General features: G+C 35.7%; 1 protein-coding gene and 1 pseudogene across 5 annotated transcripts in view; both read right to left on the bottom strand.

Annotated features, from left to right (window-relative positions):
• Positions 1-1146: 1146 nt before the first annotated feature.
• ZNF684 (zinc finger protein 684) overlaps positions 1147-13302 on the bottom strand; it is a 12583-nt gene continuing 427 nt past the window's right edge. For 2 of the 5 annotated variants that reach the window (XM_006903976.3, XM_025049645.1), the window contains exons 2-5: positions 12243-12281; positions 7150-7276; positions 6734-6823; positions 1147-2841 (exon numbers count right to left, since the gene is read on the bottom strand). In XM_006903976.3, coding sequence (XP_006904038.1) covers positions 1937-2841; positions 6734-6823; positions 7150-7276; positions 12243-12257 — 1137 coding nt within the window. In that variant the 5' untranslated portion in view covers positions 12258-12281 and the 3' untranslated portion in view covers positions 1147-1936. Of the gene's footprint in view, positions 2842-6733; positions 6915-7149; positions 7283-12242; positions 12282-13302 lie in introns of those variants that run through there. The other 3 variants (XM_025049725.1, XM_025049673.1, XM_025049695.1) reach the window with 2 other exon arrangements.
• LOC112469536 lies at positions 4401-4519 on the bottom strand (annotated as a pseudogene).

The raw sequence follows: 13302 nt of genomic DNA, 5'->3' as shown, positions 1-13302 counted from the left end.
TAGGATGCAAATGGTGAGCATTAAGTAGGCAAAATGAGGATTTCATGTAGGAAATGAGAAATCTGCTGAGCTGAAGAAAAGGAAAGTCCTGTGACTATAAATACCTAAAGAATTCCCTGTGTGGCTGGTAAACAGACAATTCCAAAAGTTTCCAGAAACTCTGGAATGACTGCAAAAGTGAAAGTAGCATGAAGCCCCCTAATATAACTTGGAAAATGTTAAAGAAAAAAGATATTCAATGACACTTATTAAAGATGGCAAGGCAGACCTTATTCAGGACTATCATAAGAGATACAGGGACCACAGCAATGAGATTTTAGTAGAGGAGAAAATATTGAGCTCAAATCCAAATACAGCATGGACAAGTGGGAATTTATAGCCAAGGAGTAGGGTGAGGGTCAGTGGATGGAAAATTAATAAGAGGAAACACCAGGAGTAAGAGGGGAGGTGGGGTTCTGATTAAATCTACCTAACAGGATTCTTGCTGAAGATAGGCCAGGGTGATAAGACATCACCTGAAGGGTGGTGAGGATGAGTAATTCATCAGATATCAAGGGTGGGAGTTCTGCATAAAATGCTTTAGCAGGGTTCCTACGGAAAACTAAATTTTACAAGGAAGTGCACAGATGGGCCTAGGACTAAAGTTTGGTCAAAGAATATTTGTCAGTAGACAAGATTTAATTTAGATCCTTAAGTTCTAGTATGCTTGTTCAAAAAAGCACTACCATTCATTTATAATCACTACTCAACATTACTTTTCAAAAAATGGCTAATGAAAGAAAACCAATGCAACGTAGCTGTAACAGAGTTTAAACTTAAAGGTAAGAGGCTTGATTTCTGAATTTAGGTTCAAGCTGTTTTAGCGTCACCCTAGAAAAGTCATAAAGGTTTTTTGACATTATCAAGAAATACTGTGGATGGCAATAAAAACTTTAAATAATGGATGGGTCATCCTTTAAAGAACTATGTGGAATTTACAAACTGTCACATTTCAGAGCAAAGCTGCTAAGCAGAAAAATTTGCTCTTTTCACCTTAGTTAATGCTGTCTGTGCTGTCACATGTAGAAAATTCCAGGCACCCCTAGGAGCTAAACTTGTATTAACTTCTTACAAAAAACACAAAAATCAGACCCAAAAACTAGCTCCTCGAAGGTTGCAAGATATCATGACACCCTACTTTATTAAAATCAAATACAGACACCTCAGTTAAATACTATTTGAACTGCGCTTACATCTTATGTAGATACACCAATGAAAAAGAACAGGAATGTTTGAGTGTAAATGTTTTAATTACATACTTATTTAAATACTTCTTTCCCTGAACTGAATGCTTATTGCACTACAGAATACAATTGCTTTTTCCCTCTCAATTGGTATCTTGTTAAATTTTTTGTTTTGGTGTTTACATACATAGGAAAGTATCTTTATAACAAGTTTTATAATTAAAGAGGAGACACTAATTCAGTAACACTGCCATGCCCATTAAAAGTGCCAGCGAATGGGAGAAAATATTACTGAAATTCATACTAGATATCAAAACACATTTTTTTCACTTGTATGTTGTTAGAAGAAAAGTGGTGATATTTACTGCAGAAACTTTATATAATTTAGTATAACATATAAACATTTTAAATTCACTTACATAATTATATAATGTTATAAAAATAAAGATATGGTAAATTCGGTTTTCACTGATTCCTTAATTTATGCTTTCTTTCTAAGTTCTATGCTCTATTATTTATAATTCAATGTTTTCTGTGATCTTTTCTATAGAATCTTTATTATCACTTCCAGAACATGATTGGCATTGACTATCTTTTTATGGGAATCTACATTTCCAAATTCACTCAAATTCATGGATTTCACCTCACCATGAATTCTCTATTTAATAAGATTTATTCGATATCTAAGGCTTTCTCATATTCATAAGTGAATATTATGTGTGAATTTTCTGATGTACAATAAGATTTGACTTCTGTGAAAATGCTTTCCCACATTTGTTACATTCATAAGGCTTTTCTCCTGTATGAGTGATCTGATGTCTAAGGAGATGAGACTTCTTGATGAAGGCTTTGCCACATTCAATACATCCATAAGGTTTCTCTCCTGTGTGAATTCTTTGATGTGTAACAAGCACAGATGTGTTGCCAAAGGCTTTGCCACATACGATACATTGATATGGTTTCTCTCCAGTATGAAACCTGGAATGTTTGTAAAGGGATGAACTGTACTTGAAGGTTTTTCCACATTCTTTACATTCAAATGAGTTCTCCAGTGTATGAGATTTCACATGTTGAGTAAAGGAGGAATTCCAAGTGAACGATTTCCCACACTGACTGCATTCGTAAGGTTTCTCTCCAGTGTGAAGTCTCTGGTGGACCACGAGCTGTGCTTTATGCATAAAAGCTTTTCCACAATCATTGCACACAAAGGGTCTCTCTCCACTATGAACCTTCTGATGATTTGCAAGGTGTGCCTTCCTGCTATAGGCTTTACCACACTCATTGCATTCAAAGTGTTTTTTTCTTGTATGATTTTTTTCATGTCTAATGACATGAAACTTCTTTTTGGAGGCTTTCCCACATTCCTTGCATTCATAAAGGTTTTCTCCAGTATACAATCTGTTATAATTAAGTAAGTCTAAAGTGGGTTGAAAACTCTTTCCATGTGATTTGCATTTATATGATCTTTTTCTTGTAGGATTAAGACTTGTGCTCATATTATAACCATGGAGTCTCTCCATAGTCAGAATTTTATTGAATGTAAACAAAACTGAATTCAAAAAACTGTCCTTGCTTTCCTGGTGCTTCTCTGATGCATCAACATGTGGGCACTCGGCTTCTAAAAAGGAGTATAATAAAACATTCCTAGTTAATTTTTTCCATCAACAATTACAGAAAGAAACTTATATGACTTCAAATCTAGTCTCTTGTTTTGAAACAAATCCTATATTTGCCTTGCTCCTGAGCTTTAAGAATAAAACTCTAAAGAGGAAATGGGAGCAGATGAATGACAAGAAGAAGAGATAGCTTAATTGGTGACTTATGGAAAGACAGTAAAATAGGCACAAGGTATAGTGAGTAGGATACAAGGGAAGTCAAAGGATGCTCAACAAGGGTGCATGGTTAGTTCACAGAATGGATGGAGCCCACTGTGGAGATATGATGAATTGATAGGGTAACCAGAGGAACAAGAGACAAGCAAGTTAAGGGAAAATATCAGAGGAAAAAATTGATTTAAAGGAGGCAGATCAGAGTCCTCACTACCTAAGTTTGAGGTTACTCTTTAGGATAGCTCCCTATTACTCTTATTCATGTCTCTCTTTCCTCTTAACCACCTGACACAATGTCGGTTCCCTTCAGGAACATTCTTTAATCTCCAGTCCTCTAACCCCAACCAAACCACAGTAGAGACAGACATACCTGTAGACAGGGCTGCAGCTCTGCTATAGCTGGGCATCATTCTTACATGTACTTTCTTATAACCCAGGAACACAAATGTCCAGCAAGCCATTCAAGGGCAAGTCATCCTTAGCCCAGGCACAGATTCTTTCTGCTTGCTATTGTTTTTATTCTGGCTGGGTTTCTATATATGACAACTATTTGTCGTGTTTTTATTTGACAAATACTGTTTTTACATCCTCTTTCAATCTGCCTAACAAACTAACCCCAGAAAGCTGCCTTGCTCCTAAAGTCACACTTTTTCATGCCTATCCTCAAAAATCATATAAATCCCAAACCCATTGCTCCATTAAAAAAAAAGAAGAAGAAGTAGAAGAAGAAAATAGGAATAGAGGATTATAATTCCCTGCTTCTGAGTTTCCTTTCATATGAAGTGTTAGCAAAACACCCTTAGCCTCCTGCTCCATTCCTTTATCTTTCTCTGTGGAGCTGGACTGAGTAGTAGGCTATAGATGTTAGTACATATTTCTTTATAGAGTCTAAGTATGAGGATTGGATTTCTGTCTTCTTTCCTCTCTTTTACAACCAATGGGAAGCAGCACCCTGTGCTACCTCAACCAACAATAACCAACTGAAGAATACAGGGTAATCAGCCTGGTGAACAAACTATGCAGTATAATGAATCTATTCGTAGTAACTAAGGATGCATTCGTTCAGTTGTCAACAACTACCTTCTCTTCCAAGGATTCTAGACTCTAAATAAATAATAATCTTTTGCTCATGTTCCTTCTCCACTGTAACCTGCCATCCCTCATCCCCTCTCATCCTATCTAGTACTTAGATATCTTTAGGAAGGAGCCATTGTTCCATGATCTCAAAAACTGACTCCTCCGATCCTTGCATACTTTATTTTATTTATTTTAGGCAAGGCAACTCTTGGTTGACCTCACAGATTGCAAGGACCTTGTCAGTTTACAATCCCTTATTTTTATTTTTTTATGCCTACAGCATCTGGTCTTCCTCGGTGGTCTCCCATCCAAGTACTAACCAGGCCCGACCCTGCTTAGCTTCCGAGATCAGATAGGACTGGGCTTGTTCAGGATGGCATGACCGTAGACTGATCCTTGCATACTTTAAGCTTTAAGCTCCATTTTCTTTGAACTTTTAAGGTAGTCACTGCTACTGCCTAAACCATGCATTTTGACAATTAACTAGACAAAACTGTAGTGTTATTGTACACTGAACAAACATTCCACACTCACCAATTTTTAGAATATTTTATATGGCTATGTTGCTTTTCAACTACAATTTACAAACCTGGAAAAAGGTAATGGGTTTTTTTTTTTTGCTTTCACTGACTACTTTTCAGGAAACAACAAAAAGCCTTGTTGAATGAAAGAATAAGAAACATCCCCATAATGCCTGAATTTACAATAATGAATGAAATGTTCACTAAATGCCCATTATGTGCTCAGCAATGGTGTAAAGGAAAAAAATGATATAAGTCTTTCTCTTTGGGGCATTTCATGAGAAAACCACAGGGTTTTTTAAAAAATCGAGACCGTATTTGTCAAGTTTTTATGATAGAGCCATACTGGAGTTGGGATGGGAGTCCAAAGGAAGTAGAGGGTAATGCAGACTGGAATTATCATAAGAGAAGAGAAATAAGAATTTAGATTTAGCAGCATGCTGGTTTTAGTTAGGTGGAGCCCAGCAGAATCGAAGGACTGATGCAGAGAAGAAAACTGTATAGAAGATGCTAAAGAACTCAACTGCCATGGAATAGGGAAAAGATGGATAATTCTGGCTAATTCTGGGATCACATTACAGAGGGCTTTAAAAGCCATTTAAATATCACAATACAGGTTATACAAGAATAATTTATGCTTATTTGTCAGGAGAGTGACAGGAAAAATGAAATAATTTCAATAAATCTTGCAGGAACATCTAAGATAAATCAGAAAATAGAATGGAATTTGCAATATAGGAATATAAACAGCACAGATGCCATATCAGGAGTTAAAATCCATTTGGTTTACATCATTAGATGTTGGGGTCTCAGGGAATTTAAAGTACACTTAATTGGTGTCATAATCATTTGAAACATATTTCTTTTATGGGCTCTGTGGAAAGGGAAAATTTTATTTTGAATCAGTCTTGGATAAACTAATAGTTGAAATCATAAGCAATAAGTCACAACAGTAGTTAAGGAGAAACTCTTGAGAGAAAAAAACCAAACTGCTTATCACAGTGACTTTGAGACTGCAAAGCAGCAGACCAGTCATTATTCTTTACTGTAATATAAAGATTATGGTGAAGGTTGAAGAATATTGGTTACTATAAAAAAACAGAGACTATAAGGCGAGATAGGGTTAAATTAGGGGAATGGAAAGTTGGTGAGGCAAAGATGCTAAAGATGACTTAAAACAAATAATTTTAGTCTTTAGAGTGATGCAGTTTCTGAGGGAGTTACTGTGGAAAAAAGTTAAGAAGATGTAAGGAGAAAGCAAGAAGCAAAAGGTAAATAAACAGTAAGAAAAGGTAAAGGCATATTAGCAAGGAACCAACTCGAATAAAAATAGAAGATAATTTCCAGTAGATAACTGACATTACCAATTGAGGCAGAAAGATGCACTAAAAGGTAGATACTCCAAGTTAGCACTGAGACTAAAGATAAGCAAGGTGAGGTACACAGGTGGGATATACAATGCAAGAAAAGGAATGAGTTTTTTAAAAAGGAAAATCATTAGAAAGCATAATGTAACAAAGTTTTTAAATAAAAACAACAACACACTACACACTTACTATCTGCCAACGATTTAAAGGGTTTTGCATGCATTGCCTCAAACAATCTGTACAAAGAAATCTGAGGTAAGAATTAATATTATCCCTATTTTATAAAGTTGTGCTACAAAGTAATTAGGTTAGACAGTGATTGGTGGAGGAAGACTTCGAATCCATAGAACCTGAATACATTATAAAGAAAAGATCTACGATCATGTTGACGAAGGAAAGCAAATGAAGATTTTAGAAATTAAGGGCACAAAGCAAAGATCTAGAAGGAGCCGGCAGTGCGAGAAGCCACAGCAGAGAAGAGACATTTCTTCGCACCAGAGTTGAGCAAAGAGGAACAGCAGCTATGTGGGAACGGTGAAAGTGAAGGTGTCATTTGAGGATCTGATGATATTATGTCAAGTATACCTAGTCACTTCCAAAGGTGTGTGGCTTTTTAGAGATGCTTCCTGCAAAGTATCTCAAAGGTGCCTGTCCCTCACTGACAGACTGGGATCTCAATTCCCAAGGCTCCCATCTACCTGGTTTCTCTCACTCACCCGGATGGCTCCAATATGGGTTCTCTCTCTCCACCATCTGTGGTTCTTGCCCTTGCTTGAAGATCACTTTTGTTTTGGTAACCGGACCTCCTGTTCATGGGAAACAACACAAACTGGGAACAAGGGGCTAGGGACAAACAACTTCCTCACAACTCACATCTGCCTCCTTGAGTCTCAGGGCCTGTAAAGGACGACAAGCAGTCTTCAGAACAGAAAGACCCTTCTCCTCCGTTTAGGAGGCAAATGCATAAACAGACTATCTGACCCCCAAAAGGGATTAAGAATCTTTGACCACTAAAATTCAGGGACAAACTTACTAGAGCTTCAGAATGTTCACAGCTTTCACGGGTCTTCAAGGAAGGGCACTATTAACACATTCTGAGTTACACTGAAAAGTTACCACCCACTGTCCTTACCCACTGAGATGAGGTTTCTAAAGTTCTCCAACATCACATCCCAATACAAGGTTCTCTGATCACAGTCAAGCAGCTGCCATTCCTCTGGGGTGAAGTCCAGAGCCACATCCTGGAATGTCACTGATCCCTGCAACAGCACATTGATCTTCAAACTAAAGTGTGCATTACTTAGGGACTTGCAAGAAAATCAGCCTCTTATGGTCATATTATGCTCATTGCTGAGTTTTCATAATGTTATGTATAATTACTGTATATTTGATTCAGAGATATATTTTGTGATAGAAACAAAAATCATATTAAAAATATTTAACTAGTACCAGCAATTCAATGGGAGGAAGTATAGTCTTTTTAACGAATGGTGTTGGGACAACTGGATAGCCACATGCAAAAGAATGAAGCTGAACTTGCCTCCCACACACACCTCACATCATATACAAAACTGAGCCTAAAAATGTGTCAGAGATCTAAATGTAAGAGCTAAAGTTATAAAATTATTAGAAGAAAACATAGGAGTAAATCTTGTGACCTTGGATTAGGCAGTGGTTTCTTAGATGTGACAGAAAAAGTTTAAGTGACAAGAGAAAAAATAGAAAAAATGGAATTCATCAAAATTAAAAATCTAGTGCTTCAAAGGACCACCAAGAAAACAAAACGACAACACAGAGAATGGAAAGAAATACTTGCAAATCATAAATCTGACAAGAGAGTTGTAACAAGAACATAAAAATAATTCTTATAACTCAACAATAAAGAGACAACCTAATTAAAAAATAGGCAAAGGATTTGAACAGACATTTTTCCAAAGACATATATAGTCCATAAGCTTATGAAGATGCTCAACATCACTAGTCATTAGCAAAATACAAATCAAAATCACAATGAGATATCACTTCGCACCCCCTAGGGTGGTTAAAAGTAAAGACAGACAATGACAAGTGTTAGCAAGGACATGGAGAATCTGGAACTCTTGTACATTGCTGGAGGGATTGTAAAATTGTTCAGCAACTATGGAAAACAGTTTGGCAGTTCCTCAAAATGTTAAACATAGAGTTACCATATGATCCAACAATTTCTCATAGATATATACGCAAGAGAACTGAAAGAATGCCCACATAAAAACCTGTATACACTTGTTCACAGCAGAATCATTAATAATGGCCAAAAAGCGAAATCAATATGGTCATCCATCAACTGATGAATGGATAAATAAACACGCTACTGTATATCCATATGATGCAATATTGCTCAGCAATAAAAAGGAATCTACAACATAGTTAAAACATTGAGCTGGAGGAAAGAAGCCAGTTACAAAAGATCAGATATTGTATGGTTCCACAGAAATGGGGAGTGACTGCTAACAGGTATGGGGTTTCTTTTAAGGGTAATGAAAATGTTCTTAAATTAAGACAGTAGTGATGGTTTCACAATTCCATGAATATAGCAAAACTACTGAATTGTATGTACTTTAAATAGGTTAATTTGTAATATGAAAATTATATCTCAGTAAAATTATTTTAAAATATTTTTACATTCTTCATTTGTTCACTCATAAAATATTTAATGAAGACTGACCAAATACTGTACTAATGATGCAAAAAATAAAATGAACACTGCCCTCAGAGATCTTAGTTTATTAGACACTACAAAGTAAACATATAAGTGCAATAAGATATTACAAGGGCTGTAAGGTTAACATACCAGACTCACATAATCACAATAAAATAGGAAGATGTGGATCTTTTAATACAATAAAATATATCCTCCCAACCACAAAGCCAAAATCATGTTTAATTAACTTAAACTGAAATTTTAAAAAGGGATGTGGCTATATGTCTATCACAAAAAGACAAGACTACATAGAGCAGAGGTCGGCAAATCACAACTCAAGGACTGGCTTCCTGTTTTTGTAAATAAAATATTACCAGAATGTAGTTAAACCCATTAATTTACTTCAGCTACAAGGGCAGAGTTGTATAGTTGCCACAGAGGCTGTATGGCCTTCAAGCCTAAAATATTTACTATTTGGCCCTTTAAAAAGTGAAAAAAAACTAGGTAGGTTTTATCCCAGGAAATCACAGATAGTTCAATATTGGGAAACGTATTAGAAATTTTCTATAAACTGTATTAGATAAATGAAAATATATGATTTTATTGACAGGTATTAAAAAAAGGATATGAGAAAAAAGTTCCCAGTTTATGAAAACAATCTTCACAAGTTAAAAATCCTTAACCTGATTAAAAACAAAAACAAAAAACAACTATCTACCAGAATACAAGAGGAAACAGTGAAACACTGGAAGCATTCCCATTAAAAATGGAACAAAAAGATTTTTGCTAGCAATTACATTCAAAATTATAGTTACTAGAAGTCCGGGTCATTGCAGTAAGACAAGAAAAAAATGGAGACATACACATTGCACAGTAAGGGACAAACTCCATTTGAAGAGTATATGACTGTCCAACTAGAAAATCTAAGGATCAACCAAAAATCTCTCAGACTTAATAAGAGTTCTGTAAGTTGACATACAGTCGTGTGCTGCATAATAATGTTTCAGTCAATGACTGACCACATAGACAATGATGATCCCATAAGATTATAATGGAGCTGAAAAATTCCCATCACATAGTGACGTCGTAGCTGTCATAATGTCACAGTGCAACACATTATTCATGTGTTTGTGGTAATGCTGGTGTAAACAAATCTATTGTGCTATCAGTCATATAAAAGTTTAGCACATACGGTTATGTACAGTATATGCTATTTAATAATAATGAACTACCTTTAAAAGTAATAAACTACTTTTTAATCATTATTTTATTTTTTTAAGTTTATTGGGGTAACCTTGGTTAATACAATTATATAATTTGAGGTATACAATTTGATATCTATATATTCTACTGTGTGATTACCACACATAGTCCAGTTTCCTTCACCTACCATATATTTGACCCCCTTTACCTCGTCTACCTCTTCTCTCCTCCCCCACCCCCTATCCCTTGGTAATCACTAGTCCATTGTCCATGTCCCTGAGTCTCTGTTTGTCCTGTTCATTTGTTGCTTTTAGGTTTACATCCCACATATAAGTGATATCATGTGATTTTGAACTTTTTCAGTCTGGCTTATTTCATTTAGCATGATTATCTCGAGGTCCATCCATGTTGTCACAAATGGCAGTATTTCATTTCTTCTTATGGCTGAGTAATATTCCATTGTATATATGTGCCACAGCTTCTTCAGCCAATCATCTATTGTAGGATACTTTGGTTGCTTCCATTTCCTGGCCACTGTGAATAGTGCTGCTATGAACATTGGTGTGCAAATATCTTTTCGGATATAGGTTTTCAAATCTTTGGGGGATTGCTGGATCATATGGTAAATCAATTCTTAGTTTTTTGAGGAACCTCCATACTGTTTTCCATAGTGGCTGTACCAATTTGCAGTCCCACCAGCAGTGTATGAAGGTTCCTTTTTCTCTGCATCCTCTCTAACATTTGTTATTACTTGTCCTGTTGATTACAGCTATTCTAACATGTGTGAGATGGTATCTCATTGTGGTTTTGATTTGCATTTCCCTAATAGCTAGCGATGCTGAACATCTTCTCGTATATTTGTTGGCCATTTGTATGTCTGATAGTGTCTGTTCAGGTCTTCTGCCCATTTTTTGATTGGATCATGTCTTTTTTGTTATTATTGAGTTGTATGAGTTTTTAATATATTTTGGATATTAGGCCCTTATCAGTGGCATTGCTTGCAAATATATTTTCTCATTCAGATGGTTGTCTCTTTACCTTGTTGATGATTTTTTTTTGCTGAGCAGAAGCTTTTTTGTTTGATGTAGTCCCATTCATTTATTTTTACTTTTACTTCCCCTGTCTTTGAGGTCAAATTCATAAAATCCTCTTTAAGTCCAAGGTCCTTGAGTTTAATTAATCACTATTTTAGAGTGGACTCTTTCTGCTTATTAAAAAAATTTACTGTAAAATGGTATGCATGTCACGCTGGCAGCAGCTTCATATATCTCATTTCCTGTATCTCCTGTGAATCATTTTCTCTTGTGCTTGGTTTACTCTTGTGTTGTTTTATACAGTAACATGCTGTACAGACTTTGTTGCCTAGAAGCAACAAGCTATTCCATCTAGCCTAGGTGTGTAGTAGGCTATACTATCCAGGTTTGTGTAAGTATACTCTATGATGTTCACACAATGATGAAATCACCTAATGACGCATTTCTCAATTGTAAAGCGGTGCATGACTATAAAGTCAAGTCGATTAATCCATAATTTCCTATATACAATAGCCAATAAGAAAACATAATAAAGATCCATACCATTCTCAATAGCAACTTTAACCACATGTAAGAATAAATGTTACCAAAAAAAGTACGAGAATTACAATAAAACTATAAAATTGTAATGGGAAAAAAGTAAATAGAGGACTCATTATTGAAAAGTTATTCTCTCCAAATTAATCTAAAAGTGTAATTCGATCACAATAAAATACCTAACACTCCTTTATGGATCTTCACAATCTTATTTTAAAATGCACATGGAAGAGAAAATCTTCAATAGCTGGAGACCCTGGAAAAGGTACAAAGTTTACTTATGGATCCAGATGAACATTAAAAGGGCTATGTACCTGGACTTACAAATTGAGTTCATATAATGAGACTTGGCACTGGTACTCTAGGGAACACTATTAGAAAGTCATAAGAAATCTGATGTTATAAAACATAACATCGCAGGATTCTTGCTGTGAATGTTATCTTTAACATTATATGTATGAAAATCCATTATAAGATTTTTTTTTCAGAGAACTGTGCCAAGAAAAACTTTACTTCTATGGGGAACATTTTTGCTTTATCCTCACAATGTCAAAACTTTTAACTGGTTGGCTATCCATTTTCTATGATCGCCAGAAAGACAAGGTACACATATGCAGCTCAAATCTATTACAACTATATGCAGATCCTGTGACCTGAATATCAACTAATCGATTTTCTAAATTTCCTTTTGGATCTAATCTATTCAAATCTACATTTCCTTTTTATATGGATTTTGAGAGATTTAAATGACTAAATAAATGGATGCCTTACCTGGAAGTTGATCATTTTCTGCAACTCTTGCACAGAGATCTATGAAAGCAGAAATGGGAAATAGAAAGACATGAAATATCAGGACTGCAATGTAGAACCCTGTTCTATCAAAACAAAAGCAACCCAGACTGTTGCCTCAGATAATGCCACCTAGTGGGAGAACGATGTTTCTAGCAAGTCAGAAAAGCCCCTATTTTATAAGCACCAATCTCTACTTGTGATTGTTATGAATGTATAGATGTTGTACAGAAATTTATCCTAATAATAAATGAGTTAAAAGACTAACTAAAAGCCTGGTCTCTGAAACGCAGCATCTCTGGAAGTCATGCCTTCCTGTGATTCTCTGGTCTCTGCTCTGAAGCTGGAGTAAGAGATCTCAAATTAGGCTGGACTTTCTTGAGAAGGCTGGATCTGGAGACTAGGAAACTATTTTTTTTTTTTTTTTTAACCTGGAGCCTTCGGTTTAGACTCCAAATCAATCAGTCAATCTCAATCTCTCCCTCTTTTAAATCATCATCTCGTATGAGTGCAGTCTACCAACACTGCTGGAGCCCTAGAAAAGCTACAGTGTGCAAGAGGGACTCACAGATTTAAGCTTTATTATAGAGTCTTAACTGGAAGATCTGCAGAGTCACCTAGAGATCCTTTTAAAAATGCCGACAAATAGAAATTTACTCAGTATTCGTTGCTCGGATATTTCAAAAGGATAACAAATCCAACTCTTCGGTTTTTGCAGGGGGCTATTTTGCAAAAAAGAATGAAATTTGTAGAAAATTTATCTGAATTTGAATCTCAGCTCTTCCAGTTCATAAGTTGTGTCTCTGGCCAAGTAACTTCTCTCAGCTTCAATTAATCATACGCAAAATGAAGATAACTTACTTCATATGATTGTTGTGAGAATACCTTAGGAAAACAGCATAGCAGTTTCTCTAAAAATGCTTTCTTCCTGGATTCCTTGAAATGGTTTAACTATTTCCTGTTGCAGGCTCTATAGGACCAACGGTGCTGCTGTAACCAGGAAAGGTAGTTTGATGCACAGACTCCTACACAGTGACCTTTA

The sequence above is a fragment of the Pteropus alecto genome, unplaced genomic scaffold (genome assembly GCF_000325575.1).
Source record: "Pteropus alecto unplaced genomic scaffold, ASM32557v1 scaffold170, whole genome shotgun sequence".
Taxonomy (NCBI): domain Eukaryota; kingdom Metazoa; phylum Chordata; class Mammalia; order Chiroptera; family Pteropodidae; genus Pteropus; species Pteropus alecto.
This window is presented reverse-complemented; position numbering and strand designations above follow the sequence as displayed.